Here is a 25,180-nt window from a genome sequence, read left to right as displayed (position 1 = left end):
CATATATGGTGTAATTGGAGAATAATTGCAAGATATCATGTGAAATAATATCTTGCAATGAACATGGCAATTAAACTTAAATTAAATAGAAAAATTGGGACTTACCTATAGAATAAGGATTTGATGAGAAGTGATGAGAGGGATTTGAATAAACACCATTTTGATCATCTTTGACTCTTCCTTGATTGAGCCATTATTGTCCGTTGCATGAGCATGGGAATCCCGGTGTACCTCGAGGGTAATTTTGTCCTTTTAACCCAAAAGCCCACGTGTCACCTCCATAATTTTCTTTTTTATTTTTGGCTCCACAATAATGAGGAGTATTCTTAGATGATAGACTAAATTCTTCTAGTTTATTTCTTTTCTTTGTATGTACCCCTCAAAACTGCTCCAATTCATTTCATAATTGGATGAACTCGTAGTCAATCCATCCTTTGCAAATTAGGTACACCATTTCTATAAATATACCACCATGAAACTAAAAAAGGAAAAAACCCACAATTAATAAATAAATAAACCAAACTGCCTAGGACTACCTAAGAGCCATCTAGGTGCCGCCTAGGTGGCCACCTAGCTCTAGACTGATTTTTTAAAATGATTTGTATTAAATCGCGGCGTGCCTACACCACCTAGCGCCTAGGCGCCGCCTAGGCCAATTTTTAGAACATTAGCTTTAATTAGTTGCCCTACAAGTAATATAAGTCATAAAGGGATTTGATCTCCCAAATCCTATTGGAATCTACTTCTAGATTTGCACAATCATGTTCCTAAATAATATTAGCTACAACACTCCCCCTTGAGCATGTAAAGCTTAAGAAGAAGTAGCATTAGGTCTTATGGACGATTATTGAAGTCTTCAATCCTCATAGGCAGTACACACATGAATTTAAGTTAGATTGCATGTAGGGAAACATAAACTAACAAAAACCTGACGATAGCAAACCCAATGGGACAAATCCCAAAGTCTCAAAGAAAAAGTTGAGAAGTGCAAAGTCTATGCTTGTGGTAGTCAAGTGGCAATTAACGCTCACATCAGGGTATGACCACCCCAGTATAACTGTCTCATTAAAACCTTCTCAGGTTAGCAAAATTCAATGGGAAAAGTGCTCATGAACAAAGAAAAAAAGTGTACACTAGGTTCAACTTAGTATCTACTAAATACTCCTCTTGAGTTCAACAAAACTTCCTAATTAGACTGCAAATGGTGTAAATCAGGCAGTTTACGCATTCCAATTCCTCGGACAAGATTCTAAAAGTAGGACTCGGCTATGACTTGGTGAGAGATCAACAAGATTGTCTACGGAACAAATTCGCTTGATTTTGATCTTGATGCTCTTGTTGTTGATGAGAGAAGAAGAACTTCAACGCAATGTGCTTGGTATAGTTTTTTTTGATGTATCATTTTCGAATCTAGTCTATACGTGTAGAGTTATCTCTTAAGATTGTTGTTGGGACGTCAAGGATAGACGACAATCCACATGCACTTTGAATATGCTCGACCACAACTCTCAGCCATATACATTCATGAGCGGCCTCATAGAGGGCGAGTATCTCGACATGGTTCGAAGACGTAGCAACTAGAGTTTTCTTAGTAGACCTCTAAGATTTCGTGGTCCCAAGAATGGTAAAGACATAACCTATTACGGATCTTACCATGAGTGGGTTTGATAAGTACTCATCATTAGCATAACCGACAAGGCAAGATTCAGAGCGAAGACCAAGGAGGCGGCGACTTCACTCGAGAATAAGTAGGGATAGAATAAACTCAAATCCATAACACCTATAAGGTATTGTAGAATTTCTTTAACACCTTTTTAGTGTTTGCATATCAGTGTGTGGCTGTATCTATCTTGCTAAAGAATTCACAACCATGGAGATGTCTGGTCTTGTACATTGAGCTAAATACAACAAAGTGCTAAATGCACTAGCTACTGAACTTCGGGTTACAAAACCTCTTCATCATCCTCCTTCGGACGGAATGAGCCTTGTTGTGCATCAAGCGTTCAAATGACTGTGGATGTACTCAAAGCTAGCACTTTATCCTCATTAAAGCAGTGTAACACCTTAGTGGTCTAGTTCAACTATTGGACCAAAATACTGTTAGAACAATGCTCGATCTCAAGACCAAGGCAATGTCAAGTTTTCCCAAGATCCTTCATCTCAAATTCTAATTTAGGGTGTGAACAGTATTGTCAAGCTCTATAAGAGCTCCAGTGAAATTTATGTCATCAACATAGACTACAATGATTGCAAATTTGAAACTAAACTTCTTCATAAACCCGCAAAGGCATAGTTCGTCATATCCCTGACTAATCATTTCCCTCTTAGATAATTATACCACATCAGTACAGATTGTTTCAATCAGTAAAATGAATGCTTCAATAAAATAGAAAGGGTGTTCCATGGTCTAGAACTATCTGACCATATCAATATAAGCCCCTCAGGAACAATCATGCGAATATTCATATCATTATCCATAAGAAAATGTGTGATTGAGCTAACAATAAAATGTGTCAGCCATATGCATAACTAATCATAGTAAAGTTTTAAATCACGTGGAATAATCGTAACGGGAGGCAAGGCTACACCAAAATTAGAAGTGCATGTACATATTAACAAAGGTAGCTAATTATCCTGTTGAGTAATAAATATTAATGAAAAATAAGGTAATTTCTCATGTTGGGCTAATTTGTTATATAGCAGCTCCAGCATATTTAATGAAAAATAACGTAATTTCTCATGTTGGGCTAATTTGTTATAGCAGCTCCAGCGTGTGTTGGAGCTCGAGGGACAGGCAAGGGAACAAAGCCATAGAGTCCGAGCAATCAAGCCCAGCGTGTGCTGGCGAGGGAGCCCGAGCAAGCCCGAGGGAGAGGCCTGTGGAGAGTTGCCAACCCGAGAGCCCGGAGTGGGTTTGATGCAAGGCCAACGTCACCCTAACGTCAGCCACGTTTTTTCTTCTGTTTTGCTTCAGTCGTTGGGGCCCACATGAACAGCTGCGTCAGTGACCGTTGGAGGCCACGTGGCACCTTGACGTCCGTTGGATCTCAACGGTTATTTGTTTTATACCGTTGGATTTCCAACAGTAATAATAATTTTAAAATCTTATTTAATTGCAACCGTTGGATCTGAGGTCAACGGTCCATGTTATTCACCTTTATAAATTAAAAAAGAAAAAACTGTTTAAAATTCAGAAATCTTACCGTTGTGCCATGTGGCACAATTTGGAGCATTGGAATTCAAATTTTTTTTTAATCCAACGCCAGAAATTAATTAGGTGAATAAAAATTTTAAAACAAAATGTAAAAAATTAATAAAAATCCGAAAATAAAAATTAGAAAAAATTTTAAAAAAAATTGATTTTACTTTTCTATAAATACATTCTCATTATCTTCTAACTTACACCACAATTTCATATTTTCTCAACTACTTTCAACCACATTCCTATCTTTCTCTCAAAGTTCAATCCAATTTTTTTTCCAACAAAATAACTCATGATGCACATACGAATTGGACACTTCTTGAAGATGTTGCTTTGTGTACTAGCTGGGTTGAAGTTACTTATGATTCGCTTACAGGTAATGAGATATAGTTGCGAGAAATATGGAGTCTTATTCATACCAATTATCTTGAGAAAATGGGTGGAAAAAAAACCAAAGAATCAATGTCCAGTCGTTGGAAATTACTTAGCCAATCGTTTAGTACGTAGAAAGATGCATTGGCACAAGCTAGTAGTAATCTTCAAAGTGGGGAAAATTTAGCGGATCAGGTAACAACATATTATTTATTTTTTTATCTTATTTATTTGTTAGCTACTTTGATTATAATTATTTGTTTGTATTATTTATTTGTTACCTACTTTCATTATAATTATTTGTTTGTATTATTTATTTGTTACCTACTTTCATTGTAATTATTTCTTCTCCCGCATTGTGTAGGAACTTCAAGCACAAGCTTGGTATAATGTCAAAACCAAAAGCAAAAACAAATCATTCAACTGGTGGGAATGTTGGAATATTGTCAAAGATTGTCCTAAATTCAGAGTTGTGTCTATCCGTCTAGAAGTTTTCATGAACAGCACCCCTCTACACTCTACACCCGATCATTCAACCTGTGGACATGTTCATGAAGATGACATTGAAGAAGTGCCCGAAACACCCCTTTGAACAAGCGTCGGGATCGACCCATTATCCAATTAGGCCTTAAGCTAAGAAGGCTTCAAAGAGAAAAGTGAGTGCTTTCAAGAATGATTACTTGACAAACGTTGACTACCTTGGGTAAATGTCGTCTGCTAGGTAGTATGGCCCGTCATACTTACGTCCATTGACCTAGTACATGACTTTTGGTGCCTTTCCTTGCAAGACATCATTGAACACTAGGGATTGGGTAAGGAAATTGAGGTCTTTTTGAGCTCCCAAAACCCCAAAAAATATGTGCAAAATCCATGTATCAAAATATGCAACCGCCTCCAAAATGATACTTTTTGCTCCTTTTCTGTCCCCATAAGCAACTTGCCATGTACTTGGACAGTTTTTCCAAGTCCAATGCATACAGTCGATGCTTCCAATCGTCCCAGGAAAACCTCGCATCTCACCCTTCTTCAAAAGCCTTTGCAAGTCCATGTCAGTAGGTTTTCAAAGGTACTATGTGGTGTACATAGATTCAATTACTCTGCAAAACCTCATCAGGGACTTAAGAATGGTTGATTTCCCCATCCTCGCTATCTCATCCACTTGGTCTGCAGATGCTCTATATGCAAGCATCCGCAAGGCAGCAGTAATTTGTTGCTCAAGAAGGAGACACATAACACCAAATGCATCCTTCTTTTGCACAAAGTAAGAATCATGGTTGCAAACAGCAATCATGATTTTGTTGAACAAATGTCGTTCCATTCTAAAACGACATCTAAAGTACGTATCAAGGAATACACTGTTACGGACAAAATAATCGTTCAAGAGATCCATACCTCGTCATTGCCTGCTTCTATCAAGGTTTGCAGAACGGCTGGGCCTGGAGATCTGAGCCACAGCTTGGATGACTCGATAGGAATGTGCTTTGTCATCTCTCCTTCTACGCTCCTCATCCTCTTCCCTCTCATTTTGGGCCACCTGGAGATTGAACATTCCTTCTGATTGGTTAAACAATTCTTCCTCTTGCTGATTGATTTCCCACATCATCCTTGAAGAAGAAGGCATTGTAAGAAGGAAGCATAAACGATGAATAATGATACAAATTTTGATTTTGATGAAAAATGAAGCATAAACTATGAATAATGATAGAGATCTTCAGAAAATTGATATGAGATTTCTGAAAATGGATGGTGAATTATATAGAGGATTCAGAAAGGATTAGGTTGTAGATAATGTCACGTGGCATGCCGTCATTCATTAAAAATATGATCGAAATATATCCTCACATATTGTAAACAGATTGTGACACATAACACGACGTAATTAGTTAAAAATCTTATCGAAAATCTATCATCAACGATTTTAAAAAGGTAAAGACACGTGGCACGACAGCATTGGATAAAAATCTTATCGAAGTCCCATCACCAATAATTGTCTTTTCGGATAATAACACGTGACGCAACGAAAACGATTAAACAATTAAAAATCTTATCCGATATTATAAATTAAATTATTTTATATTATTTTATAAATAAATAAAATATTAATATTTTATTGTCTATTGCTAAGGTTATTCAGTGTAGGGATGAAGATGCAAAAGGTAATTAATGTTCACTAAGTGGATCAAATAGTGAATAGCCTTGGGGGGCGGAACTGCTCTCATCAATCCAACCTTAGCAGAGGACTGTAGTCGGGTGAACCCATAGTAATCCCGCAGGTCGGAATTTTGGATTTCAATACATTTTTTTGCTTTTTCTTCTCCAACCTCAATCAATCAAGCAGGCGCAGTTTAGCACCGCAAAGACATAGTGCGATTCAGAGCAGTCTGTCGTTCTAGGTCCAAGGCGGTCGAACATTGTGTACATTGTCATTGCCATGGCTGCTGCTTCTTCCTCCGGTTCCGGATAAATTCGGGTTCAAACATGCCCATGGAATTGAGTCATGGCCATGGTGGTTGCCTCTGATCCTGTTACGGTTATGGATGTCTGCTTTTCTTAGCCACGCGGTTCGAGTTGATGCTGTTGAATCCCTTTTCTTGGAACCAGCTCCCACTCCCGCCACTTTCCAATATACTTGTCATTCATTTCAAATATCGCTCATATTATAGAATGCAAGAAACACCATCCGCTTAATCCACATTTCAAATATCACCATACTCCAGACCACTGTAATTCAAGTCTCTGTCCCAGACAACACCGTAACTCATCATCTCAAGTTTCCAACTAGATACTCCTCAAAAGGCAAAAACGATAACCAAGACCCCAACTGGTTTCACCCTCAATTCATAAGCACCTAGAATTTGAAATAGGGCACATAACCTAAGAAAAAGAGCACGAGAGGGGAAATTAGGATAAACGACATAACCACCATGAATAAACATACACAGAGCCAACAAATATGCCAAAGCATCCACCCGGATCAAATGCATATATGCAAGAGATTAAACGGATGATACCCAGTTACCATAGACAAAATGGACAAGGCACATGTAACAAAGCTGCAGAGTAAAACCATAATTCCACGCGACTACTTCATACAAAGCAAGAATTAGCATGGAAACATAACGTTCCAAATGCTATGTATCGCTAAATCGTTCCCATCAATTCGATGGAAACCTACACAACTACTTCTCTTTTCCTTTTCCTCACACTTCCAAGCAACACAAATAAAGGTAAATACTAAACAGCATACACCATTTGCAAAAGCCCCAATAATGCGAAGAAAACTAACAAAATCTAAACAGAGAATTCGCATTAACAGATATAAGCAACCGATTAACATAATCGGATTTAGACTCATTTATCAGCAAATCACAGAGAGATTGAAATAGAAGAAAACTCATCAATCATTCACAGAACAATCACAGATTGCAAAAACACACACTACAATCGATATCTGTATATATCCAATTTTTCACAATAACCATCCAACCATTAATGCTGGAAATCCCTTTTTCGCCTAATCAAATTCTAAACCCTAATCTTCAAATTCCAAACCCTAGAAAATAGAGCAAATCAGATCAATAATTGCATGGCTACGAAGGAGAAGAAGACGATCTCGCTCGCTGGTTCAGTTGATGTCGGTGTCGTCGAAATCGTCTTGGAAGGAGTTGAAGAAATCGGCGCCGGCCAGCTTGCTCTCGCTGATGCCCTCGCCGAACGCCTCGATTGGGTCGACGTCGTCAACGTCCATGGCCATGGTGGAGCCCTGATCGTCCATGTCGCTGAAGAAGTCCATCGCCGTTGGCCTCATCACTTCAAATTGCCTCTGCCTTGCGGAAGCTATGGCTATGGAACGTCTCACGTTTTGGCTTTCTGCCGGAGTGCTCGCTTTTTTATTTTGTCTTGCTCTTGACGACGACATGTCCTTTCTTTAATTCTGTTTTTGTAGAAATTATCACCGACTCAGTATTTTTTTTTTTTTTTTTTTTTTTTTTATAACCAACCATATTATCTACCTAAGACCAACTCCAATGGTGGGTTAAAAGTCAAATTACCCCTCAAAATTTCCCCCCAAACCCACTCCAACCCAAGGGGAAATTTTGGGCTAAATGTTAAACCAATGCCAAAATTCCCCCAAAATTTAGCCTAGAAATCGGAGTGAACTCCACCCAATATTTATCGGAATTTAAATTTTTTTTAGATTAAAATGTTCATAAAATTAATTTACGATAGTTGACATATCTATTTTTTTTTTAAAAATTAATTTAACAAAAAAAAATAGCCTAAGTTCATTCTTTAATAATCCCGGCTAAAATTTTAGGCTAGAACGGTTGGAGCAAAAAAACTGTTTCTGGGCTAAAAGCTAAATTTTTCGGGCTAAAAAATTTAGCTTTTAACCCAACCATTGGAGATGGTCTAAGAGAGGTGGCAAGGTGTAAGTGGTCATCTACCATAATGGTAAAAATGAGTATAGCCCTTACACCACGGTATAGGTTCAAACTCTGTCGGCTTCCTAATCTAATATCTAATTTAACAAATCTGTCGTTTAACAAATAAATAAATAAAAGAGGAATGGGGGAATGGGGGAATGGGCTAAGTTTTATAATGAGCTAACTGTAACATCTCGTCCCGGAAATATCGGAACGTACATTTGAAATTACAATTTTACCCCCTAGTTCGTTATTTTACGTGTAGTTTTGTGTAGTGTGGAGTTGTAGGACCACACACACTCACACATCACCCTCACTCCCCCGGGATTCCCTCCCTCTTTCCCTCACTTTCTGTCACTCTGTCTCTCTCTCTCCCCGAGTTCCTCTCTTCTTCTTCTTCTTCTTCTTCTTCTACATATGGACATACACACAAACATACTCAAATCTTCACCAATCGAGAAACCAAGACCACCCTCGTGCTCGTGAGGCTGAGAGGAGTTCAGGGGTACCATTTTCAGGTAAGGAAACTACCATTTTCACGTCGATATCACCATGGCCGATTTGAGCACTGTTCATGCAAACCTATTCTAGCTTGTTTTAGGAGATTCTAAGCTTGTAGTTGTGTTTGTGAGGTTCCCAGGAGCTTGGGAGTGTTTCGTTGGTCGAGTTTGGACGTCGGGATCGTCCTGTTCAAAGTTGGCTGAACTTGGATCGTTGTTGCAGGTATGATCGTGTGATTTTTAGGCCTTAAAACTAGCCTATCGTGATTCTACTAGTCCTAAGCTTCATTTTGGTATAAAGATCGTGAAAAATGGTTGAAAAACGAAGGAGAAAACTAAGTTTGAAAATTTCCTAGTTTTCCGGCGCCGTCGCCGGCGCCGGAGGCTCGCCGGAGAAGAAAGGGGAATATTCCGTTAAGTATAACGGAATATTCCTAACGGCAGTTGACGGCGTCAGTTAAGGTTAACGGAATATTCCGTCAGTTTAACGGAATATTCCTGACGGCGTCAGTTGACACCGTCAGTGTGCATGGCACGTGGCCGCGCGTGGGGGCGCGTAGGTCCGTGCCTAGGACGGCACGTGGGGGCGCGTGCGTGGTCCAAAAATTATTTTAAAAATATGGGTGTGATCCTGAGGTTGTGTAGAGCACGTTGGTATATTCATTTGTCCAATTTGAGCAATGTATGAGAAGTTATTACGAGAAGTTGCTTAGGTGCTTTTAAATTAACGTTTTCGTAGCTTTTTCGCGTATAGGTGATTCGTATTCCGAGAACGAGCGTACACACTCGAGGCAGGGGGCCTACGACCCTTCTAATTATCAGTGAGTGGGCTTTTGTTTTCCGTATATACCTATATACATATTAATTCCCAGAAATTTAATAGAAAAGGTTATTTGTTTTATGCCATGCATCATATGAATGTTATTTACGCATCATCGCATGTATTAGTAGTGGCATACATATATATCTATATGTGTATTTGGTGCTGTGGACGCACAGGTAAGTGCCAGGTAAGCGGTATTCATGTTGTTATGCAATAGTAGTTTGAAATGCTTAGAGAGCTCATAATCTGCACCCCGGTGTTAGTGCTCCCGCCCAGGGCCAGGGCATAGTCCTTCACGTGATGTTCACCCGCACCACACGCTCGCCTTGGATCCAAGTTAGGTGCAAGCCTTGTCGTGCAGACCACATTAGGTGGTTCCGACTCGTAGGTGACCCGCGATTATTCGCACAGTCTTCACGTGATCGTAGCACTAGAGCGTATATATTACACCCAGTCCTGTCGTACAGACCACGTTAGGTGGTTCCGACTCGTGTGCAGATTCAGATATTGAGTTGAGATTGGAGCTCTATCTGCAGCCGTACAGGTCACGTTAGGTGACTTCCGGCTGCCAGATTATATGTTATTGATGTGATTACGCTTGAGCATTTACATTTATTATGAGATTCTGTTGTGGCATATTCTCGAGCATGAATGGCATATCATGGAGCATGATTGACATATCTATACATACGTATATATGTTCATTTTCTGGGAAGTATACAGGTTTTACGGCGAGGGGTTAGAATGTATTTTGTTAAAGAGTTTTCAAAGAGCTTTGTTTTTGCCCACTCACGCTTTTGTTTTTGCGCCCCTCCAGGTTCTAGTGGTCTAGCAAGTTCGGTGGTTTATCCCAGAGGGCGTCCCGGCATTTCTGACAGACACTCACCATTGTAGGGTCACCTTTGGGTGTATATATGTCGCATTTTTCCTTCTGGACTGTTGTAGACTTGCTCTGAATTGTGTCTCACATACACTAGTACTTTGTATGCTAGTTAGTTTTTAATTATTCGTACTTTTATATTACTATCTTAATAGCTTCCGCACGCGCACATGGCTACGTCACATTCGTGTGACGGCCAGCACTCCCTGATCTCGGTCGGGGTGTGTCACTAACAATGGTCATCTTTGGTGAGAATCGAATATAAGACTTTTATACCACTAGACAATAGTATTAAGTGACCACTAACTCAGTATTTTAGGACTTTACTTTTTCTAATCAATTTAAGATTTTGCTGGAATGCTTTTTTACTGGCAACCAGCTAGGTTTAGGAACCGAAATGTCATATCCATCCCTATAACCACGAAATTAATCATATCCATAATCGCAAATTAACCATCAGAAATTATCTATAATCATACCCACGGAGTAACTGATTCTCCAATGGTTAACAATTATATACATCTTCGTCAATGAAAAAAAATTATTTGTTCAATTAACACTTTATAATTTAATAGTTTCTAATTCCATCCTTAAATATCTACATTTATATCATCAAAAACATAACAATACTTTATAGAGGTGTTCATGATAAGCTAAATATGGCAGCAAATTAGGCAAATTAGTCTGATGAAAAAAAAGAGGGATGACAAAAGCAAATAAGCAATCATTACCGGAGAAAGATGACCCAAATTATCAAATAATTTCAATACAAAACCACTTCATCATGCCATCACCTCCAAACCCAACACAAAACCACCAACTCCACCACCAATTCCATCCTACAACTCAAGCCACCAACATCGAGAAAAATGTTATGGAGGTTGATGAAATGGTATGGACTATCATGATGCGGCCACCACCATTGTCACCACCCACAGAGAAGAACTAGAAGCTTTACGAGCCAAGAATCGGTAAATGAAGGAATCAAATGGGAAGAAATAACTTCTTGAAACCCTAACTGAATTCTTAACCCTCTTATTTGTTAGGAGATTGCCCTCCTAATGTAATTTCAATTTGGGTTCATTTTTAATTCAATCAATACTTAATTGATCATGGGGTTCTACATTATATAATCTATGTTTGAAATTTAGATTTTGAGCCAACTAATATTAATGTTGACCATGATATAGCCAATTGGTGGGTTTTGAATATAATCTATGTTTGAAATATTAACTAGGGCTTAACATATGTGACATTTTTAATAGGTTGGATACTTGTTTGGAATGTTTAAGAAGGTTAAGACCAATTTGGAATGACACTAAAAGGTTCGGGGACTTTAGGTAATTAATCCTAAGTTGTGTTATATTACAAGAGGAGGATTTGGAGACGGATATGAATAGTGGAACCCTATAATCATATATGAAACCGTAACCGAATCATATTCATTGTTTCTCCCAATAATCGAAAAATAGCCAAATTTTCATCTTCAAATCTGCCCATCCGGGCGGTTATTTACAGTCATTGGGTTTAACCGGTTGAATTGTCTTCCACAAGCACCCCACATAATATTGAATAATATGTGAGGTGTTAATATAATAGTCATTCAGTACTACAATCTGGTGGAATTTCTTTTCACTTGGAAGTGAGAGGTCTTAAGTTCGAATCTCGTGGATGACAAATTTGATACCAAATTAAGTTGTCCATTGTGTGGTTTAGCCGAATTCCCTCTCTCTTTAGCGTAAAATATCGATGTATAAAAAATATGACAAGCCTTGCTGGAATCCCATTTGTGTTTATTTCTTTCAGTTAATATTAGTTTCCTCTGAATATGGGATTAACTAATATAGGCTCTAAATGGGTCTCAACTTTTCAAAATATTACAAAAAAACTGCCTAATGTTTTGATGATCGTATATTTGTTAGATCATTAAGTAACGACGTGCAAAAATATTGAAATGAATTTTAACTCTCAGTCATCTATTGGAGCTATGAGTTCCCCAATCAACTCATTTTAGCAAAAAAAATTTGGGTTCAAAGGTGTTGATTTGGAGATTTAAGACTCCATAAATGACGAGCTAGTGACTTCATCATTTAAAACTAGTGACCTAACGTATGTCCAACTTTCAAAGCATTATGTAGTTAGTTGGAATTTTTTAAAAGCTTGAAACCTAAAATCACCCTAAAAGGTAGAGTAGTTATTCGTACTTATCCTTTAAAATAAATTCAAATTTTAAAAATTTAAAAATTTAAAAAATTTAAAAAAAAAAACCCTAAAATCATGTGCAAGACCAGCTAAGTGATATCTTTTTTTTCATTGTTTGAAGAGGTCCCCCAATTCTGTATCCTACCACTCCCAATGATAAAAATTAAACAAAAATCATGCAAGAATAACTAGACAATATATGATTTATTGATCCATTGAAATTATGATACGTGACTAATTACATCTCGAAAATATTCGGCCATAGTGACCATAAATGATGGATTATCTCTTAAGAATGGAAACACTAAATCCTCTCTTAAGCATAAAGATTTGTCAGCCACCACAATTTGTAATTTGAGTGAATTGATCGTGTTAACAAGTCACGTATTGTCACAATCACATAGAATGAAAATTTTACTTCAAAACGGATTGAAACACAAACCAAGAAAAAAAACTTTGGAATGGAAGGTGAATAGCAAAGCATGTGATTATGATGATATGCTAAACAACCATCTTTAACCCTAATATATCAAAAAAATACAAGTGACCAAAACACAATGTGTTCATTAGAAAACAATTAGTAATAAAAGGTATCAAACCTGCGAAATATGCATGGAATTATATATCCTTGATGGAGCGTCCTCTCTTGTCAAAATTGTTCTTCTTTCTCTCTTGATCTCTTGAGGCTAAAGCCGAAGGAATATGAAAACAAAAGAGGGAGGAGGGTAAAAAGTACAGGCCAACCATGAGAGTCAAAAGCCTACAGTCATGGAATATATAGGGAATGGAATTGGTAAAACGTATCATAACATTAACTTAAACTTTCCAAGCCTATTTACCCTCCAAAAATTGAAGGTTTAATGACCCGTTTGCCCCAAAAGAAAACACGAGTGTTATTTTGTCACAACTTAACTTCTTTGAAATTCACATTTCATCGTGTTTGACCATGTTTCGTCTATTTCATTCCAAATTTGTTAAGTTGGCTTATGACAAAGTACTTTCGTCATTTTCGCAACCAGAGATATTTACATGTACCGTCACCAAGAAGTTGTTTGCAAGAAGTTAATCGTTGAAATGATAATTGATACACAGGAAGTACAAAATATTGATTCTTTTTCTAGATTAGAATTTTTAAAATAAGTTTATGAAATTCTCTAAGTTCTTGTTCCTATTTTGACTCTTGTAATGGGAATCACAATAGGCGTACTAGTAATTGTACGTCTACCCCTACATACAAAAACGAATGGAGAGATCAACACCTACTAAACTAATTAGTATTCATACGTTTTTGTTAGACGGAAAATTTCAGGCTTTGAGACATCTTTTAACAGTGACTCATTGAGAAGCTAGCACAGCTACTAGACCAAGAATTAGTAAGTTTCTCCTTTCATTAAAATTTCAAACTACAAAAGAATTTATTTTTTGCTTATTTACTTTTGTATATTTTTGAAATTCAACTCGCGTATCACTAAATTTTTTGAAATTCAACTTTTGCCACTTAATCCACTAAAATTGAACCGTTTCATACTTGTCAACTATTGTCAAAATTTGTGAATAAATCTACTAAACAATTTACGTGGCACAAATAAGTACCATTGTTGCTGAGATGTTTGCCATGACTGAAAACAAAATTGTTAAAAGTTTTACTTTTCTATTTTGAAAAAAAGAATTTTAAATTCAAAAATATTATTTTCAAACATTTTAGCCGCATGACAGCACACATCTCAACAACAATGGGTCACACTTGAGCCACATAAATAGTTTTGTAGTTGAAAATAAAGTGAAAGACGAGTTGATTATCAAAATATTATTTGGTTTCTCCAAGGTTAAATAAAACTCGTGAGTTTGAGAATATACTAATGTATTTAACCTTTATTTTTTTGTAATAAAGTTGGAGAGTGTTTAGGCGTCTCACAATGGATTAATAACACTATAGTTCAAATTCATCTTTAATAAAAATCGAATTTAAAATCTCGTACTCACAAATAAAAATAAATAATATTATAAAGTAGTATTAAGTGAAAGAGTTTTAATCGGAGAAAAGATAACGAGAACGTGGCAGATGGAAGCTCACACTACGCATGGAGAGCAGTGTCCTCCTTACAGCACAGCCTCATCCATGGCGACACAAATATTCCTTTCACTTTATCTGTCAAAACCCACTTCCTTCCTCCCATTTAAGTCGCTCCTACGCTCCTAGCTACCGTCGCTGGGACTCCAATGCCGAAACCATTCGTTCCCAAAGATTCGGTTTCAATTTCAGAGACAAAGGCAACGGAGAAAATGACGACGACGATGAAGAAGACGAAGAAGATTACGAGTACAGTAGAAGGGAAGGGAAGAAGAAAAGGCGGTGGTGGTCGGACGAGTCGTCGGAGATGGAGGAGGAAGGCTCGGGTGGAATCTTGGAGGATGCCATTGATAGCGTCTGGATTTTTAAGGTAGTAACCTTCACTTCATTTTTGGTTATTTATGTGAAGTTTGGATTTGGGAGTGCTTCAAGTTTGGAGAGCTTAATTTTTTATTCAAGCGATATTTTAATTAGTCTAATCTAAACTGCGGAGAAGGGATTTAAACTTAAAATGCAGTAAAAAAAAAACACATTGTTCTAACCGACTTAGCTATGCCCAGCTCTAATTGGGGAGATTACTTTAGTTCTTCTCACCCATGCTTTAGTATTAGAACGCATCAATATTGGAGCAATATTCTAATCAGTCTAATGACTCTAGTCTAAATTGTGGGGGAGGGGATTCAAACTTCCGTGTAGAGGAGAGCACGCTGCTCTAGCTAATTTGACTACTCCCTAGTCTACTTGGAGAGCCTACTGTAAACATGTTTGACTCGTCCAGGAACAAAAATTATTAAGAAACAGAATGCATCAATAGTTTGATTAATTGAATAAGGATCATGATAGATAGCTTTACTTGCATTCATGTAAGTGCTGAATTCCCTCCTTATAAGGTTCATATGCAAAAGATAGAATCAGAAACCAATGTGAAGACAGTGAAATCGATATTGTGTGTGTCTTTGTCTACTATTGGCTTCTCGATTTGTGTTGTATCAAGAGTTTTGAAGTTAACCAGTTCCATCTTCAAACATAATTTGCTTAAGATCAAGTTATAGATGTAACATTTCAACAACCTGTTGACATTTAAGTAGGAAAGTGCTATAGAGTAATATTTCATCACCTCGGTCTTCGACTACATAGCAGATTTCTTTTCCTTTCTGTTCTGAAACTTCTCTCACATCCTATTATGTTAGCCTAGTCCCTAAGTGCTTTCTACAGCTGAATTGGGCCCTTTATCCTAACATTTTCTGCACGTGTAAGTCTCCTAATAAGTTTGAGGTCAATGTGTTAATACAAAAAAAAAAAAAAAAAAAAAAAAAATTGGATGAGAACTGATGTTAAGCACAATGTGGCACTTCCTGAGAAACATCTAATGAAAGTTATGAAAGGTATCGTGATGAGCCATTATTGCAGCTATGGGAAGGCACCTTAAGGTATGAGACAATCACTGGAGAGCCTTAGTCTGAGTGAGCAAAGCGTAACATCGAAGCGTAAAAAATGAATACCTTAATGTGCTTTCATAGAAATGAACAGCTGCAGTAATTGGAGGGAATCAATATATTTGCTTGGGGTTGTTCTGGATGGTCAGATTGACACTTGGTACTTGGTTTCAAAAGAAACAATGAGAAAACTGCTCGAATAGTTTGTGCTTTGTATAACTGTTATAATGAACAATGCCTTGCTCCCAAGACAAACAATTATGCCGTCTGGTTGAGCACGGTGGATCCCTTACATTAACGACATCCAGACCAAAAATGACACTGGTTTTGTCCTGTACATGCTCTTCTGCAACTAGTTAAGCTCGGTTCCTCTGCTTCCCATTTGTTGATCACATGACGTAAATGGTCAATTAGATATCTGATACCATTGAGTTCCTGAATATATAAGCATTTTGATAAAGTGATTACCAAAATAAAAAGGGACCAAAATATGAACACCATAATCCCGAGGCTGAAGATGAAAAATCGCCTGAGTCAAAATTTGACATCCAGAGGGGTCTAATTTTTCTTAGTATACTTTTACTGGTTTATTCCTATTTTAGAATCTGTTCTTATGGGTGTAAAATGTCCAATGTATTCGCTTTTTTGGTTGGTGCAGGTGTTCAAATCGTATGGTTGGGCATTTCCAGCTATTATCATATCTTTGCTGCTGTCTACGGGTCCGAAAGCTTTCCTAATGGCGTTAGCACTCCCCCTTGTTCAGTCAGCATTTTCACTGGTATTTGAGAAGGTATGGGGAGGGACACAAAGTAGGCCGAAACGCAAGTCCAGGACCAAGAGGAGAAGGAAACCTTTTGCCAGCACTGTAGGTAATGCTAGAACCAAAGAAAAAGAAAAATATGATGAAGAGCAGGAAACTAGTGACAAAAGAATGGGTTATCAATCCTGGGTAGTTGGAAATGATGCTTCAGATGATAGTAGTGGTCGAGATGCATCGACTTTAGGCGGATGGGATGATCTTGAAAGAATGGAATCTGCACGGAGGCAATCTCGAAGAAAGCCGATGGGGAAGGGTAAGTTGAGTCGGAGAGAAAGTAATAGTGACACACCTCTCCTGTTAAGATTGTTGATTGCTGTTTTCCCATTTTTGGGTACATGGACAAAGATGTTTTGGTGAATAGAGAATGTAAACCACTAGTCTCAAACCTGTAGTATTCCGATTGGTTTGCCTGAAAGTATTCGGATCAACTACTACAAGATTTTTCCGTCTGCTGTTACACGGCCTTCAGGGATCCACAATAAATCAGCTGAGTCTAAGATGAAGGAATCGGTTGAATCTTAGATCAATGATATTCTGATGGCATAATTTAGCCATTTTTTGTATACACCTGACTCGGATGCTGGCGTTCTTCAAGAAATTATTATTTTGTACGCCATCATATATAGTATATATTCCAAATACAATTTCACAGTACACTTGACATTTCATTCCATACGGTGGAATTTGGTATTTGTCTTATGGAATTTGGTTGAATACTGAAATATTCACATCGTAAATTTCTTGAATCGAATACCATTAATCAAATATTGCTATTTGTTTACAAATTCAAATGAAACCTTGAAAGAATGTTAAACTGCATCTGTAAAAAATTGTGATTTCCTGTACTGTAAACAATGCGAATGTACACAAAAACTGCGGTCATCGTGCAAATAGCTCGACCTTGTTGCAAGCAGATGCAGGGTCCTGGAGGCAGCTACAAAAAGCCTCCTCGTCTTTGGGGAATGAGGTAGGCAGGGGATGGTCTGGAATCACACCGACCTATAAGTAATGGGAACAAAGTTAACCGAGAGCAACACGAATACAGTATATGGGGAGAACAAGAGACCGCATCAGACCTTATCAATGTCTGTGTGCGCAGGTGTCTCATAACGAGCGACTGTAATAACCAAGCCAGAGCCATCGGACAGCTCAAAAACGGACTGAATCTTGCTGCGTAGTCGGATGGATGACTTATGTCAGGAATACACGATTTTATTCATGGGAGCTGTGTAGGAGCAAAAGAGATTACCCTTTCCCAAATGTGGGTTCTCCAAATAACACAGCACGTTTATTGTCTTTCAATGCCCCAGCTAAGATTTCGCTTGCGCTAGCAGTTCCCTTGTTCACCTGAAGAAATCTCAGTTGATACACACACCAAATATCACCAAGCAATTCTTCAAACATAATGTTTCATAGGAACGCACAGGAACACACTATAGAAAGGTTCCTTTTTAATAAGACAAAATATCAGAAACGAAAAACTGATTCCAGCATTAAACAGCACAGCGAGACAGACCGGAGCTTGACAACAGATAATCTAAATGATGACAACCCTGCACCATTAATAATAGCATATGCAAATGTTTGCCCGAGCATTGAGGAATATCACTGACCAAATCTACTTAATCGTATTACTAAATAAACATGTACCAGCACAACTAGGGGTTCTGAAGTCGCTACTGCTTTGCTTCCATCGGTGTCATATATATCTCGAACACCACGACTATCACAAATATATACAATCACACCTTTGTCCAACCTGGAAAAAAACATCTAATCATGAATTTACAAAATTTGGATCTGATATAAGGAAGTGCAAGCTTAATACTTGAAAGACAAACAATGTTTTTTTACTTTTGTTACAAAGTTGAATTGTAAGAATTTGTGCTGCATAAAAGGATCAAACATAACGGTTTTGAATATGAATGAAAAGACCACTCAAGCAGCATGATTGCGATCTAGTAATCCAGTGGCTTTCGAGGGATTGTCTTCTTAAACCTTGCTGGGTTGAATTAAGAGACACATGAAAGAAGCATGCCTCCCACACTTTCAGCAGATCGCATGAATCCCTTTTAAGCCCAAATACATGTATGCATTGCAATCAATACGGTGCGTTGTAAAGGATTGCTGGCTAGTATTTTCGTACATGTAATATGAGTCCAAAACTTTCATGTGTATAAAAAATGCGTGCTGATATATATAAATTTGATATTTGGGACATGATATATAGGAATAAGGTCAGAGTATCAAAATCTGTATCGTATGGCTATGACTAAGTGCAAACATTGGTTATCTCAGTTCCATAATTAAATATGCAGCAAAAACTTTGCTATTCCCCGTCTTAAAAATAACTCCAAATCGACTCGGTAAGTGAAAAGCAATAATTATAAACAGTTTAGTTTCCCACAATTGTCCGCGGCAACTTACCAAATCTTAGCAATCTCAATTCCTTCTGGGAAAAGACCACCACTGCACCAAAATTAAGCGAATATTAAGCTTTCAGAAAGCCTTCCAAAAGGGCAAAATTTACATGAGCCGTGTTGAAGGCTAATGATAACCTAGACCCACGTTGAGATATAATGATTACCTATTGTCTCGAAGATCCAATACAAAGGCATTAACATTATTACTCCTTAAGGTATTAATTGCTTCCTTGACAGCACCTACATGGGATGCAAAGTTCTTAGACCAAATTGCGGAAATTGACAGTCAAAATATGAGCGCTCTCTCTCTCTCTCTCTCTCTCTCTCTCTCTATATATATATATATATATATACACACACACACACTATGTACATATCCAAACAAGTTCAAACGAATGAAGTACTTAACAAGATTATGAAGCATTGAGTAAATGAAGTTTTAAACAAAATGAGCAATGTTTTCTTCACAATGAAGCACAAGAGAACTGAATTCATTTCTCAGTGAGAGTGGGCTTGAGAAGATCAAAACACCATACCATCATACATAAAACTTATATCAGTTCTGCAACTACTAGTTTTTCTTACCAGATGCATTTTGATTGAACGTTGGTAATTTGATATATCCAATCCTAGGGGAATCCTTTCCCGAAGCAGGCACCGCACATAGTCTTGACTTCACAGGATTCAGTGAAACTTTCTCCCGCCTAGAATATACCAAGAAGACATTTAAATAATTTTAAAATGGATAAAGGACTCTGAATTGAGTAAAAGTAAAATCACCATTAACCCCAGTCCTAAGTGCTATCCCCAACTTAACAGTAGCTCAATGTCTTAGCGAATGGGATGACTGTGGTTAAACACGGAGCTCAATTGCGAGCCACTAAATAAAATGAGAACTTAGACCAAAAGCATTCTTAAAATGACATGATGAAACTAATTCCAACTAATTATCAAATGCATGCCATGACAAAGTTAAAACCAACATATTATCAAATCAATAATCTTCAAACACTTTTGGGAATAGAATGAATAATTCCTTAGACTGATATTACGGTATTTCTGCAGGAATGAATGAAGAACTGAACCTACATTAGATCCAGGTGCTTTATTTCAGGTCCACTCCGAATGGTTAGTTTCACTGAACTTCCTTCAGATCCCCTGTAACAATTAGGAAAAACGGTATAAATGAAAATAAATAAAATTTTACTGGGAAAAAACGAATCATGATTCTGAAACACCTGTTACAATTCACCAGCCCACTCACAAATTCAAAGGGCCCAAGATAGAGAGCTACTCCAGGTTTTTAAATGATATGGCTTCCAACTAGAAATTTTGTGAACAATCCCTAGAATATCCTAGCACTAATGGATAGTTACTACTATAGTCATTTAGATATCAGAAAGGACTCGACTAGAAAGCTGCAATTTGTCTATGTGTATGTCCATGTTAGATTAATCTTACGAACAGAATTTCAATGAAAATTCCAGCTAAGAAATACATAATATTGTAAGTTATATTATTATTGCATTTCCTCATTACAGTATTAGAGGATAAACATTTAGATGAAAAAACAATGACAAGTTACATGGAAGTAAGTGTATGAAACTCACTGTAGCCGCTCTGCTGCATCATATATGCCCATTGTTTCTGTACTTGTATCATCAATCGCCAGAATAACATCCCCAGACAAGATGCCAGCCCTGTTTGCCGGACCTCCTGCGGAAGCTGAAATAACAACAAGACCAGCAGCTGATCCATCAAGTTGTGTAGGGTAGCCAATTGACAGCCCTATGCCTGTAAGAGCACCTCGAGTTCCAGACTGCCTTTGAAGAAGATATGAACAGATTTCAGGAACAATAACTATATTCAAATTCAACTGAAGAAATGTTTCTTAATATAATAAGTGATTTGAGAGTGAGTTTGATGTAGTGTCTAATGGTGCATCATATTCTTATTCAGGCTAAACTGCTAAAATGAACTACACTAACAGTATAAGAAGAAAAATCATTGTACCCGTAGACTCTTTAACCTTTCAGGCTCCAGAAACCGAGTGAAAGGATCCTCCAATGTGGCAAGCATCTTCCTAATTGCCATATCTAAATGAACATACAACGCTAGGATTTAGAAAGGCAGAAACTGGAAACTGGAAAGATATGTATAGTATTAAATGAGGAGATCCAGCTGGCATGAAGCTCTTGCTCATTTTTATACAAAACCAAAATAGCTGAGTAAAATAATGGTTTATCAAGTGAAGGGAGACTTTGGCATAAAAAGAAATTATAAGTAGTAAACTAAGGTGACTGTGGACTTTAGATATCTCAAAGTCTCAAACAGTTTCTGCAATTAAGGCGGAAGAACCAACTATCGAGTTAAATAGGGTATCATATACAAAAGTTTATAGTACAAAAAATATTTCTAAGTCCAGCGAACCATTGTAGAGGTGTACTTTCAAAAGGACAGCCTTGGAATATTTCGAGCTACTTTTAGTAAGGTAATTTTCACACAATACAATATCACCGACTGCAGGAAGGAATTCATACATGTCTCTTCTCGTGCATTCATTGGTTCATTGCGCAGTGCATTTTCTCTGTACCGAAACCAACTTTGTCCATTGAAACTTTTGTCAACATATGCACGGTCAATCATCTTCCATGCCTCTAAGAAGAGAAGATTCTCTTCTGTGAGAGACCCTGGGAAAGTTAATAAAGGACAACAAATTAGAGTAAATCCTCTTACCACTGCACAATTTTGGGTTGTCATTACTATATTACCGTATAAAGTAAACTTACAGGATGGAGTACTGCTAACAGAAAGGGAAGCTGACATGACAACCATCAGCCCAGCAACAAAAACAAAAATATGTCGTCTGATTTTTTCTGAACATTTTATCACTTCATGGAGACTGCCAGCATATTTCTTCAATCGAAGTTTTTTCTTGATCTTACAATAATTTGCTGAAAACAAACCACACTGACAAATAAAACTCTGGTTGAACTCAACACTGATGGATTCAAGAAACTGTTAAAAGTACCCATTGCTGTTACCATAATTTATTGGTCTCTTAAGCGACATAGTCATTATACACATTAAGGGAGAGTTTGCTCGAGCTTCTACGATCCTTACTGGCAGATACTTCCACTGCAGCAACTGCAAGGATTCCAATTGAAAACAATAACTTTGGGTGTTCCCATTACAACTACATAACGCCCGGCATACATTATAGAGCAGTATCTTTCAGGAGCCAGAAGGCCTCTTTAGGATCAAATTCCGACATTAAGACTCTGAGAAAGTTACAAGATATTACTAAACCACCGGAATGGATATAATAACAACCATAATGTCGTAAAAACAATTATAGAAACGATCAGAGAATCAGACATCTTTCTTGGTAAAATGAGTTAGAGTATGCAAACAAAAATCAGTAGCTTACACATACAAAGTTGTAATGGCAAAGCAAGCCATCTTCTTACTGCACGTGCGAAGCAATTTAAATTCATCCAACGGCAATCAATGTGATGGTGAGCATCACCAACACTTAAAGGATGGCTTATCAAAAGTAAAATGAGATACAGTTCTTTATGGTGTCAACACGTGTCCTCCAGTTATCATTTTTATATATTTCCTTCTACAAATAAAGAATTACAACTCTATTTTTGTGTTACACAAATAATAATAATTGCAACAAAGTGCAATCTTTGAGTACAAAGTTTTCAGCATTCACCACAATTTGATTGACCCAACAGAGGAAAAGCGAAAAGCTTTAGAATTTTATGATTAGAACGTAATTTGGCAACTATGTTGTTCTCTAAATTCGTAATTGTGGGTTATGCCCGGTGAAAGAAAGCTAAAATGAGGCATGAATTAGATAGGAATCAATGAGGAGTACCTGAGGTGGACGAGCGGCGGCCATGGAGGCGGAGCTACAGTGGTTCTTGTAGAAGTTTGAAATTAGTAAATGAGGGCATGAAGAAGAAGCAGTTGCAGAGCTAGCGAGGACATCCATGAATGGAGAGTCTGGACCCGATTTACAACTTTATCTGATTCTAATTCTCTTCAGACCATGATAAATAAAATAAACTGTTTGGATTATGAAGATAAAGATTCGTTAATTATAAGTGAGCGACAAATAAATCTCGGGGCACAAGCCTTATCCTTTCGCGAAACTCATATTCCAAACAAGGAACTAAAGGAAAATAATTTCAAAAAGTAAATGTGGAACAAAATATGGCGCCCTGACAATTCACTCAGTACCAAACCCTCTATTTTAAGCGTGCATTTGTATAAATTCCCCTCTTCTAAAAATCCCCGCCTAGGGCTGCCTAGGCGCGGCCCTAGACGGTTGGTCACCGTCCCGATTAATGCTTAAACGTTTGAAAATTAAAAAATGACGTCTAGACATATAAGGCACCCGCCTAGCCCGCCCAGACCCGCCTAAACTCCTGCCTAGGTTGCGACTCACTTAGATAGAAAATAGATAACTTTCATTTTGCATTTTATTTTTTCAATAAATTGTAAGATACTTGTTGAATACTTAAAAGAACACACATTATATACTTGTTCATGTTTTCATTATGTTCCAATAGTTCATAATATATATTTCATTCCATTTTGTAGTTTATGATGAAATCATATATATTTTAAATATAAACAAACACTTATTTACACGAAATATAATTTATTTAATTAAGTCCGCCTAGGCGCTAGGCCCCAGCCCGCTGCCCGACCAGCGCCTAGCGTCTTTTAGAACCTTGATAAATTACCACACGCTCATGCGACCCATGCATATTCGTTACGCCTAGTTTTGTCCTGCTAATCATTATGTTTGGAGCTTGTCAAGTGAATTGTAGTGTGATGGTTACGGAAGTTTATCGGACCTACACAGAGTCAATATTATGGAAGACTTTGGACTGCTTGCAGGCTGAAAGATTCAAGCCCATAAGCTTTGAAGTCCACGTGGGTAGGTTTGAGAGCGTGCAAACCTTTCCTTCTTTCCCTAGCAAGCCAACCAATCTAGTTAGGAAGGCACCAAACCCTAAGTAAGTCACATGAAAGCCCAACGAAGCATGCATTTAATGAAGAGAGGTTGATTTTTCCTTCCTAACTCACACAAAAGAATGGCGAAAGAAAGCCAAGAGATGAGTTACCATAAGTAACGTATGTGGAAGCTGAACCGGGAAAGTAGTGCCTTGATAAGCAACACTCATCTATTTTACACTAAAAGGGAAGGTTGTAGCTGCGCTAGAAGAAAGAAGGTGGATGACTTAGCCACAACTAGAGATTCCTTAGGAAGCCTGGAAAAGAATCATTCACCTACAAAAGGGAGGTTAGGGACCTTAGATAAGGAGGCCAGAGAGAGATAGAACGTTTGACAGAATTAAGGATTGTAATGCACCAAGCTAGGGAAGTCTCTCCCTAAGTGTAAGCAACCTCAAAACTCAGGAAGCATCACCTCTGCAACCTTAGTGTTTTCCATAACCTCCCTCTTAGCATCCCAACCATTAGAAGCATTGTTATTACCCTAGGAAGTCCAGATTACCCAACTAAGAATATCATGTATCCATGCAAACTCTCTCTCTCTCTCTCTCTCTCTCTCTCTCTCTCTCTCATGCTAAACTAATAAACTTCTAGCTTTCACACCATGCCTCACTTAAGCAAGCAATTATTTGCTTAATCATGCCATCTTTGAGTCATTGATCCAACTGGGTTAGTTTATTTTGTGTGCCTCGCCATAGTTTATTTTGTGTGCCTCGCCATTAGTTAATTTTGTGTGTCTCTCCATTAGTTTAGGGTTTGGAGTCATGAGTATGGCAAATTCATGGCTCATTCATTTGACAATTTGTGAGTTTGAGAGTTAGAGATCAATTTGGGAGAGAATACTCTATTTGTTTGGATTCTCTACTTGTTTGGTTTAGGGTTGTAATTTGTGAGATTTGGGTGATGAGAGTTAAGACACTCATTTTTCATCTCCGTTTGTTCGGTGAGAGTCAATAAATGATTAGGAACGTTTAAGATATGTGTATGAAT

The 25,180-nt window shown here is 37.6% G+C and overlaps 4 protein-coding genes across 4 annotated transcripts; 1 reads left to right on the top strand and 3 right to left on the bottom strand.

The window, feature by feature from the left end:
- Window positions 1-4,643: 4,643 nt before the first annotated feature.
- On the bottom strand, window positions 4,644-5,195 carry LOC137732773 (uncharacterized). Its single transcript, XM_068472048.1, has 2 exons — window positions 4,978-5,195; window positions 4,644-4,893 (listed from the first exon to the last, which is right to left on the bottom strand). The coding sequence occupies exons 1-2, from the start codon at window positions 5,193-5,195 to the stop codon at window positions 4,644-4,646; spliced, it is 468 nt and encodes a 155-aa protein (XP_068328149.1).
- A 651-nt stretch (window positions 5,196-5,846) lies between these two features.
- LOC137732104 (small acidic protein 1-like) lies at window positions 5,847-7,497 on the bottom strand. Its single transcript, XM_068471396.1, has one exon. The coding sequence runs from the start codon at window positions 7,491-7,493 to the stop codon at window positions 7,200-7,202; it is 294 nt and encodes a 97-aa protein (XP_068327497.1). The 5' UTR covers window positions 7,494-7,497; the 3' UTR covers window positions 5,847-7,199.
- Window positions 7,498-14,476: 6,979 nt separating this feature from the next.
- Window positions 14,477-17,387, top strand: LOC137731497 (uncharacterized). The gene is made up of 2 exons (XM_068470616.1): window positions 14,477-14,847; window positions 16,572-17,387. The coding sequence occupies exons 1-2, from the start codon at window positions 14,488-14,490 to the stop codon at window positions 17,088-17,090; spliced, it is 879 nt and encodes a 292-aa protein (XP_068326717.1). The 5' UTR covers window positions 14,477-14,487; the 3' UTR covers window positions 17,091-17,387.
- Window positions 17,388-17,452: 65 nt separating this feature from the next.
- LOC137731496 (carboxyl-terminal-processing peptidase 2, chloroplastic-like) lies at window positions 17,453-23,359 on the bottom strand. Its single transcript, XM_068470615.1, has 14 exons — window positions 23,043-23,359; window positions 22,201-22,303; window positions 21,946-22,110; window positions 21,697-21,846; window positions 21,170-21,252; window positions 20,767-20,975; window positions 20,246-20,314; window positions 19,742-19,860; window positions 19,321-19,396; window positions 19,161-19,202; window positions 18,384-18,492; window positions 17,983-18,080; window positions 17,810-17,903; window positions 17,453-17,732 (listed from the first exon to the last, which is right to left on the bottom strand). Exons 1-14 carry the CDS (start codon window positions 23,157-23,159, stop codon window positions 17,613-17,615), a joined length of 1,554 nt encoding a protein of 517 aa, XP_068326716.1. The 5' UTR covers window positions 23,160-23,359; the 3' UTR covers window positions 17,453-17,612.
- Window positions 23,360-25,180: the final 1,821 nt, after the last annotated feature.

This window comes from Pyrus communis, chromosome 4, assembly GCF_963583255.1.
Source record: "Pyrus communis chromosome 4, drPyrComm1.1, whole genome shotgun sequence".
NCBI lineage: Eukaryota > Viridiplantae > Streptophyta > Magnoliopsida > Rosales > Rosaceae > Pyrus > Pyrus communis.
The sequence above is the reverse complement of the archived record's forward strand: the minus strand, read 5'-3'. Positions and strand labels throughout refer to the sequence as shown.

Excerpts from the sequence above, each read along its gene's own strand:
- LOC137732773 (XM_068472048.1), bottom strand. The coding sequence starts at position 5,195 with ATGCCTTCTTCTTCAAGGATGATGTGGGAAATCAATCAGCAAGAGGAA. Across the intron at positions 4,894-4,977 it reads GCAAACCTTGATAGAAGCAG|AATGGAACGACATTTGTTCA; the intron begins GCAATGACGAGG and ends ATGTCGTTTTAG.
- LOC137732104 (XM_068471396.1), bottom strand. The coding sequence starts at position 7,493 with ATGTCGTCGTCAAGAGCAAGACAAAATAAAAAAGCGAGCACTCCGGCA.
- LOC137731497 (XM_068470616.1), top strand. The coding sequence starts at position 14,488 with ATGGAGAGCAGTGTCCTCCTTACAGCACAGCCTCATCCATGGCGACAC. Across the intron at positions 14,848-16,571 it reads ATAGCGTCTGGATTTTTAAG|GTGTTCAAATCGTATGGTTG; the intron begins GTAGTAACCTTC and ends TGGTTGGTGCAG.
- LOC137731496 (XM_068470615.1), bottom strand. The coding sequence starts at position 23,159 with ATGGATGTCCTCGCTAGCTCTGCAACTGCTTCTTCTTCATGCCCTCAT. Across the intron at positions 22,304-23,042 it reads CCGCCGCTCGTCCACCTCAG|TTGCTGCAGTGGAAGTATCT; the intron begins GTACTCCTCATT and ends GAATCCTTGCAG. Across the intron at positions 20,976-21,169 it reads AAAGGTTAAAGAGTCTACGG|TCTGGAACTCGAGGTGCTCT; the intron begins GTACAATGATTT and ends CTTCAAAGGCAG.